At 39.4% G+C, this 19,195-nt stretch overlaps 1 protein-coding gene across 18 annotated transcripts in view; it reads left to right on the top strand.

The window, feature by feature from the left end:
* Positions 1–19,195, top strand: part of PIEZO2 (piezo type mechanosensitive ion channel component 2) — a 472,860-nt gene that overhangs the window by 247,349 nt on the left and 206,316 nt on the right. For all 18 annotated transcript variants that reach the window (XM_045458723.1, XM_045458719.1, XM_045458722.1 and 15 more), the window contains exon 5: positions 15,700–15,862. In XM_045458723.1, the coding sequence (XP_045314679.1) occupies positions 15,700–15,862 (163 nt within the window). The remainder of the gene's footprint in view (positions 1–15,699; positions 15,863–19,195) is intronic.

The raw sequence follows: 19,195 nt of genomic DNA, 5'->3' as shown, positions 1-19,195 counted from the left end.
CCTGGTCTGCTTGACCTGCGGGGCCAGTTTCCAGGAGGAAGGGCTGGGTGTGGAGTGGAGGAGAGCCAGGGCGAAGGACTCCTGCCTGACACCTCTCCGCTCATCTGTCACCTCATCCAACTGTGAGAAGCCCCGGGACACAGCGGCCCTGCTTCTCTTGCACCCTCCAGCTCACACACAGGTATCTCCTGGGACATTTCTGATTCAAAACTCTGAAGGGTCAGGATTCCAGAAACAGCCCCACCTTAACCAAGTTGAGGCAGCACAACCCAGCAGCTAGGAGGTTACCCTAAACTGCAGATTGTTATTCTAAATACCTTTAACTGTGGTCTTCAGAAACCATACTGTTAATGTTCATCATTGATGTCTCCAGTCTGCAGAGACATTACAGTCATATCTGATTGCTCGGAGGGGTCAAGCATTTGGTCCAAAGCCTGAAAACAATTCATTATCAAAACACAAAGATTTCTCAGTCTGACCTAACCAAACTACTCTATTAATAGGCTGTGGCTTAGAATAATTTGCTGCTGTTTTCCTCAAACATTGCTCAGTGGTACTTTATTCAGTAGGCAAGTCTCAGATTGGGGGGTGGGGGAAACCGAAAGAACATGGGAGCTAGATTGGAACCCAGGGCATTGCCCGACGGAAGTACCTATGCGCATAGGTGCTGCCCCAGATGTGTTTCACTTCTCTCCTCCCTGTTGTCTTTTCTTAAATCTGCCCCATATCAGGAATCAGCGGGGTCCTTTCCCGTCTTTCCCGGCCTCCCCATCTTTCCTTCTCCCCCTTTGCAATCAAGCATTTAAATGTTACTGCCACAAAGTGTGCCCTTAGGGGTAAAGGGCTGCCTTGAAGTGCTAACTGCTGGAGTGTGGGTGTGGGCAAGCCAGGGCCTGGGGAACAGGTTGTGTGGAGGTACTGGAGGGAGTGTCCCCAGTATAAAAAAGTGACCCTGTACCAGGGATTACATAGCTGCAAGTGGATGAGGCAGCTGGTGTGGTTTGGAAATTAGTTCCATTAAACAACAACAATAACAACAAAATGATTGAGCATATAACTAAACATATAAAGCACACTGAGAGCCAGATTTCTCACTATCTGAGCAAAGACTTACAAACAGGGAAGGGGCACTTGGGTGGCTCAGTCAGCTAAGCGTCTGACTTCCACTCAGGTCATGATCTCGCGGTTCGTGGGTTCGAGCCCATCGGGCTCTGTGCTGACAGCTCAGAGCCTGGAGCCTGCTTTGGATTCTGTGTCTCCCTCTCTGTCTGCCCCTCCCCTGCTCATGCTCTGTCTCTCCTTCTCTCTCAAAAATAAATAAACATGAAAAAAATATGAAACAGGGAAGGCAGAGACGAGAAAACATCCCGAGGTGTGAAATTGAAAGGGAACATATCAGAATGGATTCAAGTCTTTTAAGAATGTGTATGCACAGAAAGATGTAGAAATCGTAATCAATGTACATTTTTGTGTGCTAAATACACCTGTTTCCTACCCTGTCGAGTGGGATAGCCCAGAAACAATGGCCAAGCACCCGGACCTCTGAGAACCCAGTTCTGAATACCATGTTCCACTAAGAGAAAACAGGGCTCTCTGGGGACCAGAGAGTAGAAAGGGTGGAAGAAGAGGAAATCGGGGACGGGCCTGAAACCTCACTGTGTCAGAAAGTTGGAAAATGCTTCATGGACGATAAGGACGTCACAGGGGCCGGCTTCCAGGGACTCTCCAGCTCAGGGGCAGTCTGAGCCTCAAAATAAATAATGGTAGTTTCAAAATACGATGTGGAATTCTTGGGTCCACTCTGATGTCAGTTGGCTAAGTAATTAATTAATTGGGGATAAGGGGGGAGGGCTTGCTTGGAGCGGAACAGCAATTAAGTACAGGCGCAGCTAACCAGCTTTGGCAGCCATCATAATGGTAGTTGATCCTGGCAGGAGATGTTGATGAGGGTTGAGGTTGGGGGATGGAGGTTTGACAAGGAATGGGGTTTTTGTAATTTGGGAATATCTGCCCACAAAATATGAGTCGAGTACGAAAGGGAAAATGGCAACAGTGACCCAACCAAATGACTCAGGTGGGATATGGTGGAATCACGTGCCCCCACCTGGTACACAGAGACCAGATAGCATCATCTCTGTGGTGCTTTTCACAAGAAGCATGAGACAGATTGAGGGTTATCCTACATAATGAAGACTGTACTCATCCACCGTCGAGATCACGAAAGACTAAGAATGACATACCGAGAAGTTGTTCCAAATGGGAGGAAACTGAGGAGACATGACAGCTACATGCGCTTCCGGTGCCTCTGGAGGGTCCTGGCCCCAGAGGAGGACAAGGCACTGTCAGGACATTTGGTGGAATAAGAAGGGGGTGGTCATTGGATAGTGGCATGTCGGTGCTGATTTCTGCATGGGAAGAATGCACGGTGGTAACGCGGGAGAGAGCCCTCATTTGGGTGAAGTGTTCAGTGGAGCAGAGAGAAGGGGTGACACAGATGGAAATATCCGGTTCTCTTCTTTTATAATTTATGAAACGGAGAAATTAAACAACTTGCCTACATGTACCTATAAAAGCAAGTGGCTTAGGCACCTGGGTGGCTCAGTCAGTTAAGCGTCCGACTTCGGCTCAGATCATGATCTCACAGTCCGTGAGTTCGAGCCCCGAGTTGAGCTCTGTGCTGACAGCTCAGAGCCTGGAGCCTGTTTCGGATTCTGTGTCTCCCTCTCTCTGACCCTCCCCCGTTCATGCTCTGTCTCTCTCTGTCTCAAAAATAAACATTAAAAAGCAAGTGGCTTATAAATATTGACCAATAACCTCGGCACATGCCTTGGCATTGACATATGAACGTCCAAATGACATTCAAGGTCATTCCTGGCCTGGATCCTGCTACCTTTCAAGACCTTCTCCCACCATTCATTCTCATCTTTTAGATCACAACAAAATGAATTTTCTTGGAATTCCCCAGACCCACCATACTAATTGAGACATCCTTTGAAACCCATCTCAGACGTTCAACCGAGGGAGCAGCCCCTGTTGCCTCCTTGACAAATAGAGCTCACCCATTGTTCCCTCTTTTTGCTGACACTTCTACACATGGGTAATATTGATAATATTGACTTCACCCATCTTCAGGAGTTTATTGGCCTCCTACCAGCCTTTCTTACTTGCTACAGCCGGGCGCAGTGTCTTTCTCTGCACCGTCTGCCTAGGGCCTGGCAAAATGCCTGTGAGCTGATACATACTCATACATATTTGTTGAATTAAATTAACAAGAATGGGGTTCACTTCAAGGTCTTTAAGTCCAAAGTTCATGCTGCTTTCTTTATTCCGTGTTCGCTTTCCGTAGTGACACACAAAGCCTTTTGCTTTTTTCGGATCCAGTGTTTATCAAGATGATAAATGAGCTACGTGGTTGCAGCCACGCATCGCATGTCTTACTTTCTTTCCAACAAAATTAATTGTAGTTCATTTTCCCCAAGCTGTTCAACACGGGAATTCAAACAAGGGGGAGCCTCTGATGTGGCACGTTGTGTTTACTGCCAGTGTGGTTTCAGGATGAAGACCTCTGATTGTTTTTAATATTATCCTTGTAGCCCCACCTCCACCAGAACCTGGTAGCTCACCAGCTGGACAGTGTGACCAGTGCTTTGTTTTCGAGTTGGAAGGCAAGCCACTTCGGGATATGCTCCAGGTGGTGCAGTTCTGGTTTTTGTGAATGTTATGACGGAGTTTTCTCCTTTGTTGTGAATACGTGATGCGGAGACTCCAAACAGTGATCTATAGGATTTAGTGGTGGTGGTGGTGGACAGACTATCCTCTGAGGGCTCAGAGAAAGTAAGTAAGAAGAAGACAAATCCAAGAGGCGGGCACAGGCGGTTCCCCAGCAAGGAATAGAGGAGAGCTGGAGGAAGTTCTTGGTCACTGCATTTTTATCAATATTTTTGATAAACCACAAGAAAAGATTTCTGAGGGGGTTTCACCAGGACCTTGCCTTGGTGGTAGCCTTTTTGTGGCCACAAAATCAATAAACAGGAGGCATATGAGGAGCTCTCAAATGCATGGAGAAGTGGACAGGAAGTGAGACCAGTGGATAGAATGTATGATCAGTTACACAGAGGCTTCTATCAACAAGTTCAAAAGAGCACACACGTGAGTTTTGATTGGAACAAGTACAGAAGATGCGGGTGAAAATTCACGCTGATAGAAACTACATCAGCGAAGGTCCAGAAGTTGGAAGAAATATGTCCTTGTCATAGGATGGTGAGACCCCTAGAGGAAGGTCACAAGTTCAGGAGGAACCAGAAATCAGATTAAAGATAGGGAAACTTGAACTTCACGGAGAAGATTTTGGATTTGATGCTAAATTTTAGGATAGTTTTTAGAATATTGCCCATGAGAATCATGTGGCAAAAGGAGTGCATTTTATTGTCTGTTTTGGGGGGTTGTTTTATTTTGTATTTTGTTGTAGTGTTTTTGTTTTTATTTGAATTCCACTTAGTTAACATACCGTGTAATATTAGTTTCAGGCATACAGGTTAGTGTTTCAACACCAGGTGCTCATCACAGCTAGTGCCCTCCTTAATCCCCATCTCCTATTTAACCCATCACCCCCACCCACCTCCCTCCTGGTAACCATCAGTTCTCTATAGTTAGAAGTCTGTTTCTTGATTTGCCTCTCTCTTTTTTCCCCCTGCTGGTCATTTTTTTTTTTCTTAAATTCCGCATGAGTGAAATCATATGGTTTGTCTTTCTCTGACTCATTTCACTTAGCTACATCCATGTGGTTGAGAATGGCAAGATTTCATTCCTTTTTATGGCTGAGTAATATTCCATTATATATAATACATATTAATGTAATATATATTAATGTATTAATGCAATATATATAAAATAACATAGTATTACACAATATCTAATGTAATATAATATATTAATATAATATAATATATTAATAAAACTTAGTAATATAATATATTATGATATATTAATATAATATATTATGATATGTTAATATAATATATTATTACATATTATATAATATATTCAGTTATATAATTTATTTATGTAAACTTAATTATATATAATTGTATAATTTAATTTAATTATAATATAATTTATTTAATTATAAATTATATAATATATACTATATTAATATAATATATAATTTATATATTATTTATATAATTTTATAAGTAAATTTTAATTATTACAAAAATTAAATTTAAATTAAATTTAAAAGATTTATAATTAAATAATTTTATTTATTTATAGAATAAATTTATAGAATTTATTTATAGAATAATAATTCTGTATAAATATAATTTTATTATAGAATAATATATTATTATATTAGTATATATATTATATAATATATTATTATATATCATGCGTTAATTATTATTATACATTAATGTATTAACTGTTATTATGTACTAATATTATGTATTAATATATATAATATATATATAAATCACATCTTCTTTATCCATTCATCAGCCGATGGACATTTGGGATCTTCCCATAATTTGGGTATTGTAGACAATGCTACTAGAAACACCGGGTGCCTGTGTCCCTTTGAGTTAGTGTTTTTGTATTCTTTGGGTAAATACCTGTTAGTGTTTAGATAGCAGCAGTGGTGTGCCGGTAAATGTGGAACAACCAGCTCTCTGGGGGAAAAGTGCACTATTGGCAGCATTTGCCAACTTCCATGATGTAAATACTCGTACTGTAGTCAGTTTCAAGCCAGTAATACATCGTCACTGAACACAGCTGGAACCAGCCAGCTCCAGCACACTCCTGAACAGCTAAGTACATAAGGACAAATGATTTGACAGTCACCTAACCCTACCCTTCCTTCCCTACCCTTTTGTGAATGCCCTCCATCAAAGCAAGAACCTTAGGATTCTCTTAACTGACCTTCTGCCTCATAAATAACAGAAGTGAAAAGCCATCCGCACACTTACATGAGAGGGAAGTGTGTGTGTTCCAAATGGAAAGTAGCAACTTGTCACAGTGAGATAAGTGGATCAAAATATTCGAGTACTGCTTCACCTTTAAGGTGCTCACAAAAATCTTGCCACTAATAAAAAAAAAAAAATCCTGAAAATCCAGCATCAGCTCATACCTTTAGGATATTAGAAATTGGTATGCAATTGCTATTTTAGGGTAGAAAAGGTTTCAAAGTTCACAGAAATGAGCTATTTGGATTCTCCAGTGCATCAACAACTGTGGAATTCTGTTTGAATTCCTTGATTTGGATACTGAAAGTGATTCTCAAAAAGTGGTACATTTCTTTCCAGAGTTTCTCATCTATACCTTGATTCATTGACATCAACTCTATTGGTTTTGGTTTATGTGACTTGCTGTATGAAATCATATATTCAATAAAGAGATAGCCTCCATCCATATTTTCAAGACATATGTGGGAAACCATTGAAATCAGAGTTTTATATTTCACATTAAGGTTTTACTATTAGATATACATTCACTCTGTTCTTAAAGTGGTTTTCTAAATCTGAGAGACTGATGGACATCAGAGTACTTAAGCTTAAGAAAATCAAAAGTCTGACTGCTAGCGTGTGAACTTCAGAGGCCACTAGAGAACAAGGTAAACCGTATTTATAGCTTGTATTCATTTAAATAATGCTCATCTGATATTTTAATCATCCATTGGAATTCAATTGAAGCTGACCTTTCTACTAACTCTGAACCGAAGGACTTGCCTCCCCAAAGGAGTTGCACAAATTAAATTATTCTTCTTGAACTTCTGGAGGTGACTGTGGTTGCTTTTGTATCTGGATGTTTCTTCTCAGCAATACTGAAACTTCACCATTTTTCTTCTTTCCCAGTCCCACCTCAATTCCGCTGCCTCTTTATTTTGGATTTTTCTAGTTGGAATGAAATGTTAGAGTTCGGAAGACCCTGAAAAATCATTTCGTAGATGAGAAAATCTGAAACTTAGAAAAATTTCCATGTGCCCATGGAAATACCTACATGCTGTACTATTTCTCTGCACCTTGATGGGAAGGATGGCGATTAAATTGATTAATGAGTCAGACCAAATACAATCATGGTCATTACAGTCATTACAGCATCAATTGGTCACTATTCCCTGAAATCATAAAACTCCTAGGGAAAAAAAAATAGGCCATGAGCTCCTTCCACTTTATTGTTGAATTTTGGGATCTGACTCCAAAAGCAAAGGTAACAAAAGCAAAACTAAACAAGTTGGACTTCATCGGAAAACAAAACAAAACAAAACAAAACAAAAAAACTTCTGCACAGCAAAGGAAACCATCAACAAAATGAAGTCAGTTCACTAAATGGGAGAAGATATTTGCAAATCATATATCTGTTAAGGGGCTAATATCCAAAACACATAAAACTCAAATAATTCAATAGCAAAAACCCAAACAATCCAATTTTTAAAAATGGGCAGAGGATCTAAAAAGACATTTTCCAAAATAGACATGCAGATGGCCAACCGGCACATGAAAACATGTTCAGTATCACTTATCGTCAGGGAAATACAGATCACAATCACAGTTAGATACCACCTCACTCCTGTTAGAATGGCTATTATCAAAAAGACAAGAAATAACAAGTGTTTAAGAGGTTTTAGAGAAAAGGGACCCCTCCTACACTGTCGGTAGGAAAGTAAATTGGTAAAGCCACTGTAAAAGCCAGTATGGAGGCTCCTCAAAAAATTAAAAATAGGTCTACCATATGATCTAGATATAGCTAATCCACTTTGGGGTATTTATCCAAAGAAAATGAAAACACTCATTTAAAAAGATACATATGCACCCCTGTGTTCATTGCCAACAGTAAGGAAATAAGCATTCATGGATAGTTGAATGGATGAAAATACGACACACGCGCACACACACATAATGGATTACTTTTTGGCCGTAAAAAAGAAGGAAATGTTGCCATTTGTGACAACATGGATGGACCTTGAGGATATTGTGCCAAGTGAGATAGGTCAGACAGAGAAAGACAAATATCATATGATTTCACTTGCATGTGACAACTTAAAAAAACGAAACAAATGAACACAGAAGACAAATGAACAATCAAGACAAACCAAAACTCATAGATACAGAGAACAGATTGGTAGTTATCAGAGGGGAAGGAGGTTCGGAGGCGGACAAAAAGGATAAAGAGGGGTCAACTGTATGATGATGGATGGTAACTAGACTTACTGTCATCACTTTGTAGTATGTACAAATATCAACTTATTGTACACCTGAAATTGATATGTTATGTAGCAGTTTTACCTCAATAAAAGTCACTATCTTTTCCAGCCAAGATAATGGCCTTCATGTTTTTCACATATGTTCTACACAAGGAATTTTAGGCAGTATGACTGTTCCAACTTTTAAAAATAATGTGAAGAATTAAAGATAAACTTTTGTACCTCCCAACTAGCTTTCAACCAGTTTAAGACCTTGAGCATTACCAATATTTGATTATTGGTATTTATATAATAGCTTATGATACCCCTCTTACCTGCCCAGAAATAAGTATTTGTCATTTTCATGTCATTCTTTATGCACGGATCCCTAAGTGATCTGTATTCTGTACTTTTGCTTCTTCTTCTTTTTTGTTCCACGTTATGTTCGTGAGATGATATATCCCTATTTAGATCCATCGCACACACTTTTGCTCTAGTTTATTCATTTATAGTATTTTATTTTGTGGAGGCATACTAATTTAACCAATTCATTTTCCTCTTGAAGGATATGCAGGTTATTCCCAATTTTCAGCTTCCTCAATTCCTTTGCTTTGCTTTTTTTTTTAATTTTTGTTAACGTGTTTTTGTTTTGTTTTGGTTTGGTTTGTTTTGGTTTGGTTTGAGAGACAGAGACAGAGTGTGAGTGGCAGAAGGGTAGAGAGAGAGGGAGATACGGAATCCGAAGCAGGCTCCAGGCTCTGAGCTGTCAGCACAGAGCCTGACGCGGGGCTCAAACTCACAAGATCATGATCTGAGCTGAAGTCAGACACTTAACTGACTGAGCCACCCAGGCGCCCCCTCAATTCCTTGTCAAGAGGTAAAATCATTCTCAACAAATAAGATCAATGTGACTATAGCACGATTGGAAAGAAAATGTTTGTCTTTTTAAGAGAATATGGTGTTTTAAGCAGTTTAGTGTATGCTTTTTTATATGAAAAGTATCATTGTATGCCCGGAAAGCAACACTATCTAAGGTAACATTTTGTAGGGAAATGTATATATTCATCTCGTTAATTTATTACAATCGTTCTACACAAAACATGGTTAGCCTGATTTCAAATGTAGAATTTATTTGAAATACTATTTGCTTTTTTGTTAAATGCCCTGTATGTATACTTATAATTAGTTTAGAGGGCCTTATACAAAAATGTACTCTATACAATAGTGCCCCGTCTGTGGACAACCTAATTTATTCTATTGCCTTTAGCCAACACACATGGAAGAAAACTCTCAAAACTACCCCTTCAGCCATGATTTCTCTCTCAGGCACAAATTTCATGGGACTTCCAGCATGAAATATCGCCTCTGCACTACACATCACACCCGCCATGAAAACACGGCTTCCATGTCCCACTTCCTGCAACCAAATCACAATCTCTCCTGCGATCTCGCAGTTTCCTTGGTGATTATGTTCCTCCTTTGTTCTAAATCCTTCAGTAGTTCTGGTTATGTGGGTTCTTTGCCAAAAGTCCAAGCCCTGGGCCCAGCCTTAACCCATCTCTCTGACTTTATCATGCCCCTTACCTACCTTCATAAAACCAACAGTCAATTGCCAGGCTAGTACTTGGCACATGATAGATGCTTAAAAAATATTTTTTTAAATGAACAAATGACAAATTCTGCCAAACTGAGCCATTTAACGTTCATTAGATGCACTTCCTATCTCTTGTTCTAGAAATGTTTTCTCCAACGTTTGTATTGGACGAAACCACATGTATATATTTCATGGCTTATATTTTCCAGTTTTGACAATTACATCTTTGTGTCCAAGTAACTGAGACTACTCATGGGCTTCTGATCTCTAGCTAGTCCCAGACAAAGAGACATTTCTTCCTGTCTGGGTTTGTATTTTATTTTTCCTGAGTGAAATTATCTAAATGAACTAAAATATCTCGTCTAATGCCTCAGCGGTACTTTGCACAAACTGCTGTGGTACAAAGCAAAGTGTAAATATTTGGAGATAACATTTATTCTGCCAGCTTTTATTCAGTGTGTACATTGTACCATGTATATGCATATGTATATATATAGAGAGAGTATATGTATATATGTATATATAAATAGATAGATATGTACATATATAGGTATATATGTATATATATAGATACATATGTATATGTATGTATGTATATATATAGATATATATGTATATATATAGATACATAGATACATTCATGCATATATGCACATACATACCTATACATATATATATACACACGTGCATGCATATATATACATATATATGTATATGTATGTATATATATATATGTATAGATATATATGTATCTCTATATATAGATACAGAGAGGAAGTAGATAGGAAGCCCTCCTTTGGTAAATAATCAAGTGACATAAAATGTTAAACATTTTATGATTGAGTATGTGCAAGGTATGTCAGGCTTCTAAAGGAGGGAGTGGCCAAGGAAGGGGGATGGAAGGGGTTCACAGTGGAGATGTGGGAAGTGGGTTTGAGAGGTGAACAGAATATAAAAGTGTCATGGAAGAAAGGCCACTGTTGCCTGTGGGAAATGATTGCACAGTAGCTCATAGGGGAAAACGCTTGCAGATTCTGGTGCTTGCGTTCAAGATGGATGGAATTTGAGGTACAAGGAAATCATAGCAAGAGTTAGGGCAGCCAGGCCCGGAACACAGAAGGCCTCATATGTCACACTCAGCGATATGGACCTTTCCTGTAGGCATCACAGTTGACATGCTCGACCTTATGCTTCTAAAAATTAAGCTCTGGTAGCAATATGGAGACCTGACTGGCAGAGAGGACAACCTGAAACAAAATAGTAAGGATGCTATTCCAGTAATCGAGGAGCAGAACTGAGCTGTGGGAATAAAATGGCAGTAAGAGAGACAGTATGGAGACAGAACCTCCAGGTTTCCAGTGAGAGAGTGGTAGGGTCCAGGTTCTCTCTTGGCTGCTGGATGGATAACAGCACCGTTTTTCAAGGTGAGGAATATCACTGGAAGGACAGATTTTGGAATAGAGATAGCATTTAGTTTTAAAAGCTGTGGAAGTGGAGATATCTGGTAGGAAAATGGGTATCTGTTTGTGTGTCTGACTATGTAGAGTATGTAGATTTGTAAGTCGTCATGTTGGTGCCGACTGGAGCCTGGGGAATAGATACATCATTCAGGTCTACCATGTAGAATTAAAAGAGAATTAAGTGAAGAGTAGAACCTTGCAGACTCATCAGTATTTGAGCAGAAAAGAAGAGTCTGGTGGGCACAACCCACCCCGTGTTTCTGAGTGGGATTTCCCAGCAGTGTGAGATTTCAAGAACATCCATGGGTAGGTAGGTAACTGGAAAAGAGAGGCGAGAACACCGAGTAGATTTGAGGGCAGCAAGAGCTGATCTTGCTTGTCAGGTGCAGCACAGAGGTGGAGTAGGGTAAGAATTAGAATGGGTCATTTGGGCCTTATAGCTGGGAGATCACTGGTGACCCTCGACAGGGCGTTTTCTGAGCAGTGTGGGGAAAGGAGCCTGTTGCACTAGGTGGAAGACAGGTGCCGGACTATCCGAGCAAGGACAGGTGCAGTGAGGGGTGGCTGTACTCACCAGACAGCTTGGAACAGAAGTGCTCTGCCCCTAGGTGAGAAGTTGAGCCAGTCATTTAACCTTTCCCCTTGTTGGCTTCCAGTCTGTAAGATGAGGAGGACTGGACTATTTCTAGTTATCTTCCAGCTGCATAATTTCAATGACTTACGGAGTCAATGGATGGATGGTTGGACAATTGGATGTGAGAAGGGACTGAGATGCCACCCTCTTCTAAACTCATTTGAGACCTATTAAAAATCGAATTTATAAGGATTAGCTACGCATTAGGGTAGTTTCCAAAGTATCTATTAATTTCAACCAAAAATCTAGACCAATAAGCAGACTGTAACCCAACATTTCCTAAGACCTGTCCTGTTCCATGAACACCAGCTCAGTAAAATGTAATAGGTATTAGATAAAACTTTTAAGAAATGATTTTTGGTCAAATAAATTTGGGAAACAGAGTCTTAACTAAATCAATTTTTTTCTTCCAAGGCTTTATTTAAATTCAAGTTAGTTAACATATAGTGTAGTATTGATTTCAGGAATACAATGGAATATTACTCAGCCATCAAAAATAATGAAGTCTTTCCATTTGCAACCATGTAGATGGAACTAGAATGTATTATGCTCATTTGAAATAAGTCAGTTGAAGAAAGACGAATACACTATGATTTCACTGATGTGTGGAATTTAAGAAACAAAACAGATGAACATAGGGGAAGGGAAGGAGAAATAAAATAAGATAAAAACAGAGAAGGAGGTAAACTCAAATTTCTTGTTTTGCTGCATAACTTATCAAGTTCTCTACTACAGTAATATGCACTGTGATTTTCTGACACTTATTTGACCACTTTGTTTTCTTTTATTTCGTCTTATTATATTCAATTCACAGCATTTCTGGGGACTAACATTCTGATTAGCGTACTTTAGTAGACACTGGTCCACTACATTGTCCAAACAATGAAGAAGGAAACTTGATTGATGAGACGATCCCCAAATGACATATCAATTAGACTGTGACCTGTTCGTTGTACATGCTCTTCAGATTCTTCAGAAGTTTCATTGTTTCTTCAACGGTTGTATGAATGCACTGCTTTGCTAACTCATCAAGCCAAGAGTAGTAGTTAATAGGTTAGCACCTCTGTGGCTGAATGATTTCATTGCAAATCGGGATCACAGCCCAATCCTGGATCCAGTAGCTGAATTCTATCACAGTGAGTGGAGTGATTGCTTTTGCAAACAGCATTCATCTCCTCCCGTGATGTATGTATGCTATGAAATGTGTCTTCGGGGACCAAGAAACACAAAGCTGAGACTGTTGCCTCAAAGTGACTGCAGACTGGGAACTTAATGCAGTCCACAGGTGGGAAAGGCATAAGGCTCTGCTCTGGCTTCCCGGTCTCTGTGCTGTGAGGCAAGAAGCAGCTGAGGCCAGACCTAGAATCCTTGTTACCTTTCCTTTAAGAATTCTTTTCCTCTCAACTCCGCTTGGTTGGTGCTCTTCATAAAATGCCACAGTCAACGTGTTTCCCGGGAAAGAGCTATAATAATCTATTCCCCCAAGCCCCCTGATTAGGACTGGTGGGTCTCTGGAACTTAGCCCCGCACAGCACCAAACAGCCCCTGGAGCCTGGCCTTGTTTCCTGGTCTCTCCCCTGGACCCCTTCTTTCTCCTTCTTTCTTCTTTCTTTTTATTCTTATTCTTGTTTGCACTGTTTGATCACTTTTAAAGTATACAACAAACCTCTCCCTTTTTCCTTAGATAAAATCAATCATTAGATCTCATGCTGTAAGTTTCCTTTGGGGTGAAGTTTTCTTAATTAAATCCTCTTACCCTTCCCCCCAATGAAAGGGATTTGCCATTTTTAAATACCTCTGCCACAATCATGTCTGTTTCATTTATGGAGGTAAAGAGATCTCTTAACTACTCATGCTTCTCTATTCAGAAGGGTTTAGAGCCATGTATAAAAAAAAAGAAGCTTATGTGGGGCATGCCCTATTCCGGACCATTCTTTAAAAAGAAGATGTGAGGATTTTTTTTTTTTTTTCCTGGAAGATCCTAGATGGGAAGATTCTTTAGGTAATTAACACTTAACTTTTACATATGCTACAGTGACAAATAAATGGAAACATTCTAAATGTACAGCAGTAGTAGAATAGTTAAATGCTGTCAGATCATGAACATGGTGATGTTTAAAAATAATCAGTGAGTTGATGGGCGCCTGGGTGGATCAGTCGTTTAAGCGTCCAACTTCGGCTCAGGTCATGATCTCGCGGTCCGTGAGGTCAAGCCCCGTGCCGGTCTCTGTGCTGACAGCTCGGAGCTTGGAGCCTGTTTCAGATTCTCTGTCTCCCTCTCTCTCTGACCCTCCCCATGTTCATGCTCTGTCTCTCTCTGTGTCAAAAATAAATAAATGTTAAAGAAAGAAATTTTTTTAAATAATCAGTGAGTTGAAAAACTATTAATGATCTATTACAGGAGCTAATCATTTTCAAAACATAGTATGAACTTAGTGTTGTAAACCATCACTATGTATATCTAGAAACAGAGGAAAACTGGAAGGAAAAGCCACGCAGATATACATGCGAGAACCCAGTAGTTGAGAACATAAAATCTGGTCTTAAAGGGAGCTTGAGTATACTTCTGTTCTCTCTCTATCTGTGTTGACTTGAGGGAAGTATGTTTACCTTTTGGAGACTTAGTTGTTGTTGTTGTTGTTGTTTTCATATGTAAAAGGAGGATAAATAATAATACCTATCTCCATATGGTGGTTGGTTGGATGAAATACTATATACCAAGCTCTTAATACAGAGCAATTGCTCAGTTGTAGTAGATATTATTAACAGTGCTTTCATTTACCAAAATGTTAACAGCGGTCATTTCTAGGCAATGGGGGTCTTGCTTTTTATTATATTTTATGTTTTTTTTAATGTCTCTTTTTGAGAGAGAGAGAAACAGAGCATGAGTGGGGGAGGGGCAGAGAGAGAGGGAGACACAGAATCTGAAGCAGGCTCCAGGGTCTGAGCTGTCAGCACAGAGCCTGATGTGGGGCTCGAACTCATGAACCGTGAGATCATGATCTGAGCCAAAGTCAGACACTTAACCAACTGAGCCACGCAGGCGCCCCCCATTTTATGTTTTTATCAAAATATATAATGCATACAATATAAATGAATACAGTATGTATTTGATCACGTGCTTAGTTCCTAAACAAGTTTATCTCTGATAAACATTGAATCACTTTCATTTGACTTCTATAAAGAAGGCAAAGAGTAGTATCCCTTTGGCATGGAGAAGGAATGCATTGGCCACGGGAAACCCCCCAGTGAATACAGTTTGTCAGTGTCAGGCATTACACTTGAACTCAAATCTTCCAATTCTAAGTTCACTGTCCATTCTCCAAGGTTGAAGGAAGAAACATATTAGATCTACCTTTCTTGAAACAGTATGAAAACAAAATCAACTAAGTATTCAAAATAATGAAGAGGTCCTGCATTCAAGGACTGCTTTAACATTTTCTCTATTTTTCTCTAGCTTTGATTTACGTCTAAGGTAAACTATCTCCCAGCTGCTAGTATGTGCTTCAGCTAGATTGCAGACACCTGTATCTGTGCTGCACATGTGGCTTATTTAATAACAATATGGATCATTAGCATGTTTTAGGAGTGAGAATTGGGTTAGAATCCTTTACAGTATTTCAGAAACTCCAGTGAAATCGTGGAACATTCCTGAATCTTAGTACATTATATAAGATTCTGAGATGGAGGGAAAGCTTTCCAGTCCCTTCTAGGCAGAAACTGAGGATCCCTTTTTTAAAATTCATTAAGAAGATTCAGAAATACTTTAAGATAGTGTAACCATAGAAATAGAAAAACAACTAAATTTCCTCCCTCTTTTTTTTTCCCTCCGTAGCTTAAAGGGAGCTGATGCCGGCAATGGGATCAGAGTGTTTGTGCCTGATATCGGGATGTTCATTGCTAGTCTGACCATCTGGCTCGTCTGCAGGAACATCGTTCAGAAACCCGTGACTGAAGAAGGAGCACAGTATAACTCGGAGTTTGAAAATGAAGAATTGGTAAATCTGACGTCCTGCATCCTTCTTCCTTCTTTGATTTCTGAGAGCCTTGACCCTTACTAAGTTGTGGAGAAGTGAAATGTGCATAGCACTTACACTCTGCAGAGCTTGGCTTAAATGTTCACAGTTACTTTGCACAACCCTCCCTCCCCCGGTGTAGTTCTGTTGGGTAGGCAGTCTCCTCCACACCTTGGCCACCAGGAGGCAGTTCAAGGAGTGTGAAGACTGCCATTCGTGAGGCATTCACCCCAACCCAGTGTTCTTTTTACTCTCATCTAATATTATCTCTGATGGTTAACCTTTTAAATTCATTATATTGTGGCCCGTTGTCTAGATACCTTAGTCAATACAAAATATTTAGAGAAGTAGCACCTGGTAGTTTTAGGAGAAAAAAAGTAATTCCTTCCTGAAGGGAAGCTTTCTGGTCTGTGTACTTTGCTCTTCAGAGAAGAATTGTGTTCAGAGCATGCTTTGATCATTATTTTAAAGCAATCCGGGGCGGAGGGTTGGGGGGAATACACACACACACACACACACACACACACACACCCCTTTGGAAAAGTATAAGAATTGGAAAAAGGTAAAAATAATGAGGAAAATTTATGTTAATTTTTATCTATGTGTTTTAGTAGAAAGAGTTTCAGGAGCAGCAGGGAACACATCAGATCTCACTCCATGTATGAGAGCAAGTTAGACAGCTCGTCACTGTCCCCAGATCTGTTTCAGAATGTTGCTCTGTTCTAACACTGTACTTTGTTATGTGAGTTTCAGTGACGTTGATTTAAAAAGTAATTGATTTGGTAATTGAAAGATGAAATTTGCAAAGGAAAAAATATTGAAAAGACTTAGTCTGGACATTTGACACAAGAGACACAACTAGCAAATGTTTTTACTCAGAAGTTGGGCAAGAACTTTCACCTGCAAAACTGGGGTGAATTGAAATCAGTTATTTTGAGAATGGTAATCACAAAGGCATCAGGGAAGACAGTTCTCAGTTATAGCAAATGACTTACTTATGTGCCTCAAAAATAGGTAGCAAATTGCCTTGTGTAGTTATTAAAAAACAATAAAGAAAGCGAAGATATAATTCAATAAATCCATACAGACTAGAAATGATATTACTACCTAAAATCATTATGGGTAAAAAATAAATGATCACATTGTATATCAATATTCTGCTTTTTTAAAGGCAGACGTTAACAAGTACTTTGTGTAAAAAGCAATTATAGCAAGATAGCAACTAACCTGATCTTTCATTTATGTCTACAAACTCTGTAGGACTTATCAGTGTCTTAAAAATGGGTAAAACTATGAAAGTGCCTTTTCTTCTTGTTGGCTTCACAATTTTAAAGCAGAACTTAAATTTTAATTTCTAGTTTTACGTTTGAATTTTATTTATAATAGTTACAGTTTTGAAAATAATCTGGCTTTGATAATTACTGCCCAAAATTGTCCAAGTTTGGTGAAAGTAAACCCAGGAACTTGAGCTCTCCAGACTTAGGATTTTTCATTACTATTGTTTATAAAAGCAAGACTGGTTTTCCATTATCCTCATATTACGGATAGAGGGTAAAGGATGCTTATTGCAAATTGAGTGGACTCAGAAGGCAGACTTGGAAGCTACCTAACAGTGTTGGTGTGATGTCGAGAAATGTGTTTATTCTCTTTCTTCTGCAAAATGAGGATGATCATAATCCTACGTTGTAGAGTTGCTGCAACCACTAAATGAAATGTCAAATAAAACACACCTAGGGCAGTGCCTGCTCATTGGGCTGCTTAATAAGATGCTAATTGCTCTCCGCATCCTGCTCTTCTCCAATTGGAAAGTTACTGGAGCGGTTTCAAATTCAGAGTCCTCTTAGAATGATAGAAAGTTAAGCTGGGCGGTGCGTTTGAGGCCAACCGACTCAGTAAGAGTCTCTTATTCGTCACTGAGCCATAAATGAATCACAAAGCTTCTTAGGAAAAGAACTTCTGTCACCGAGGGCAAACGCTCTTTTGCCATAGGACTCAGAAGGCCTACATTGACTGATGGAAGATCATGGATATCAGGTTATGGTTGAGGTCACACATCTGGTGAAGAAGAGAACACAAAACCATCACATGGATTAATTCTAAAATCATGTTTCCTTCCTGATTTCTCACAGCTCTCAAAGATACACTCAGGATACCTCTCTCCTGTTTAAAATTTGTTTAAATATCTGTACTCCCTATATTATCAATCACATTATTAAAAAATTACAATAAATTGGGGCACCTGGGTGGCTCAGTCGGTTAAGCGTCCGACTTCGGCTCAGGTCATGATCTCATGCTCTGTGAGTTCAAGCCCCACGTCGGGCTCTGTGCTGACAGCTCGGAGCCTGGAGCCTGCTTCGAATTCTGTGTCTCTGTCTCTCTCTGCCCCTCCCCTGTGCTCGCTCTCTCTCTCTCTCTCTCAAAAATAAATAATAAATATTAAAAAATTTAAAATAACAATAAATTGATAGACATTCTATATTATTTATTTGGGGATTTGAAAATACTAAATATTATTATGAGGTCGATTTCTTTCTCATTTACATTTGTTTGGGCCTCCTTTAAATATTAATTTCCATCCTCTTAGCACATTCCAGCCCATCAGGTGGCCAGGGAGAAGCAGGCTGGTGTGTGAATCTTCTGAGACAAATCCACAAGGAAATATTTCTAACATGTGAACAATCTTGCTCAAGTCTGAAAAGAATAGAAACACACGGCCAAAATAAGTAGGGAAGTTATTTTGTTTTGGAAGGTCCCAACATATTTCTTCCCTTTTATACATCTTGACATTTGCACCAATGTTTGTTTTTTGAGGATCCTTTGAAAAAATAGTGCTGCGGGCATTTCTTCTCCTTTCATTTATCTCAATAGAGAAACGGCGAGATTAATCCATTGGTGCCTGAGGGACTTTTTTTCAAATCCAGCATTGTTTTAAACTAGCAACTAATCTCTGGAGAAGACTCCTGCGTCTTTTGTAACCTTCCTCGACTGGATAGTGAGGCTCAAGTTTGGTGTTTTAAAGGGCATCGCAAATCCCAGAATTCCCCCCAGAAATCCCCAGGGGAAGTCAGTGGGTGGGAGAACCTGTTTCGCTTTTGCATTGTACAGAGAACAGACCTCAGTAAGGGAGCCAACTCCTCAAGTACCAGGAAGGTTCTCTTTAAGTGACAAATCTGTGGGCTTGTTTACCTGTTCATTGTAACTCAGAAGCACATCTACAAATCCTAACTGGGAGAAAGATTCCTAATCTTAAATCTTAAAAAAAAAAAAAAAAAGCTATGTTATGAAAATTAAATTGTGTAGAAAAGGGCTTCCTGC

Source organism: Leopardus geoffroyi, chromosome D3 (assembly GCF_018350155.1).
Source record: "Leopardus geoffroyi isolate Oge1 chromosome D3, O.geoffroyi_Oge1_pat1.0, whole genome shotgun sequence".
NCBI classification, from domain to species: domain Eukaryota; kingdom Metazoa; phylum Chordata; class Mammalia; order Carnivora; family Felidae; genus Leopardus; species Leopardus geoffroyi.
Note: the sequence above shows the minus strand (reverse complement) of the source record. Positions and strands in the feature narration are given on the sequence as shown.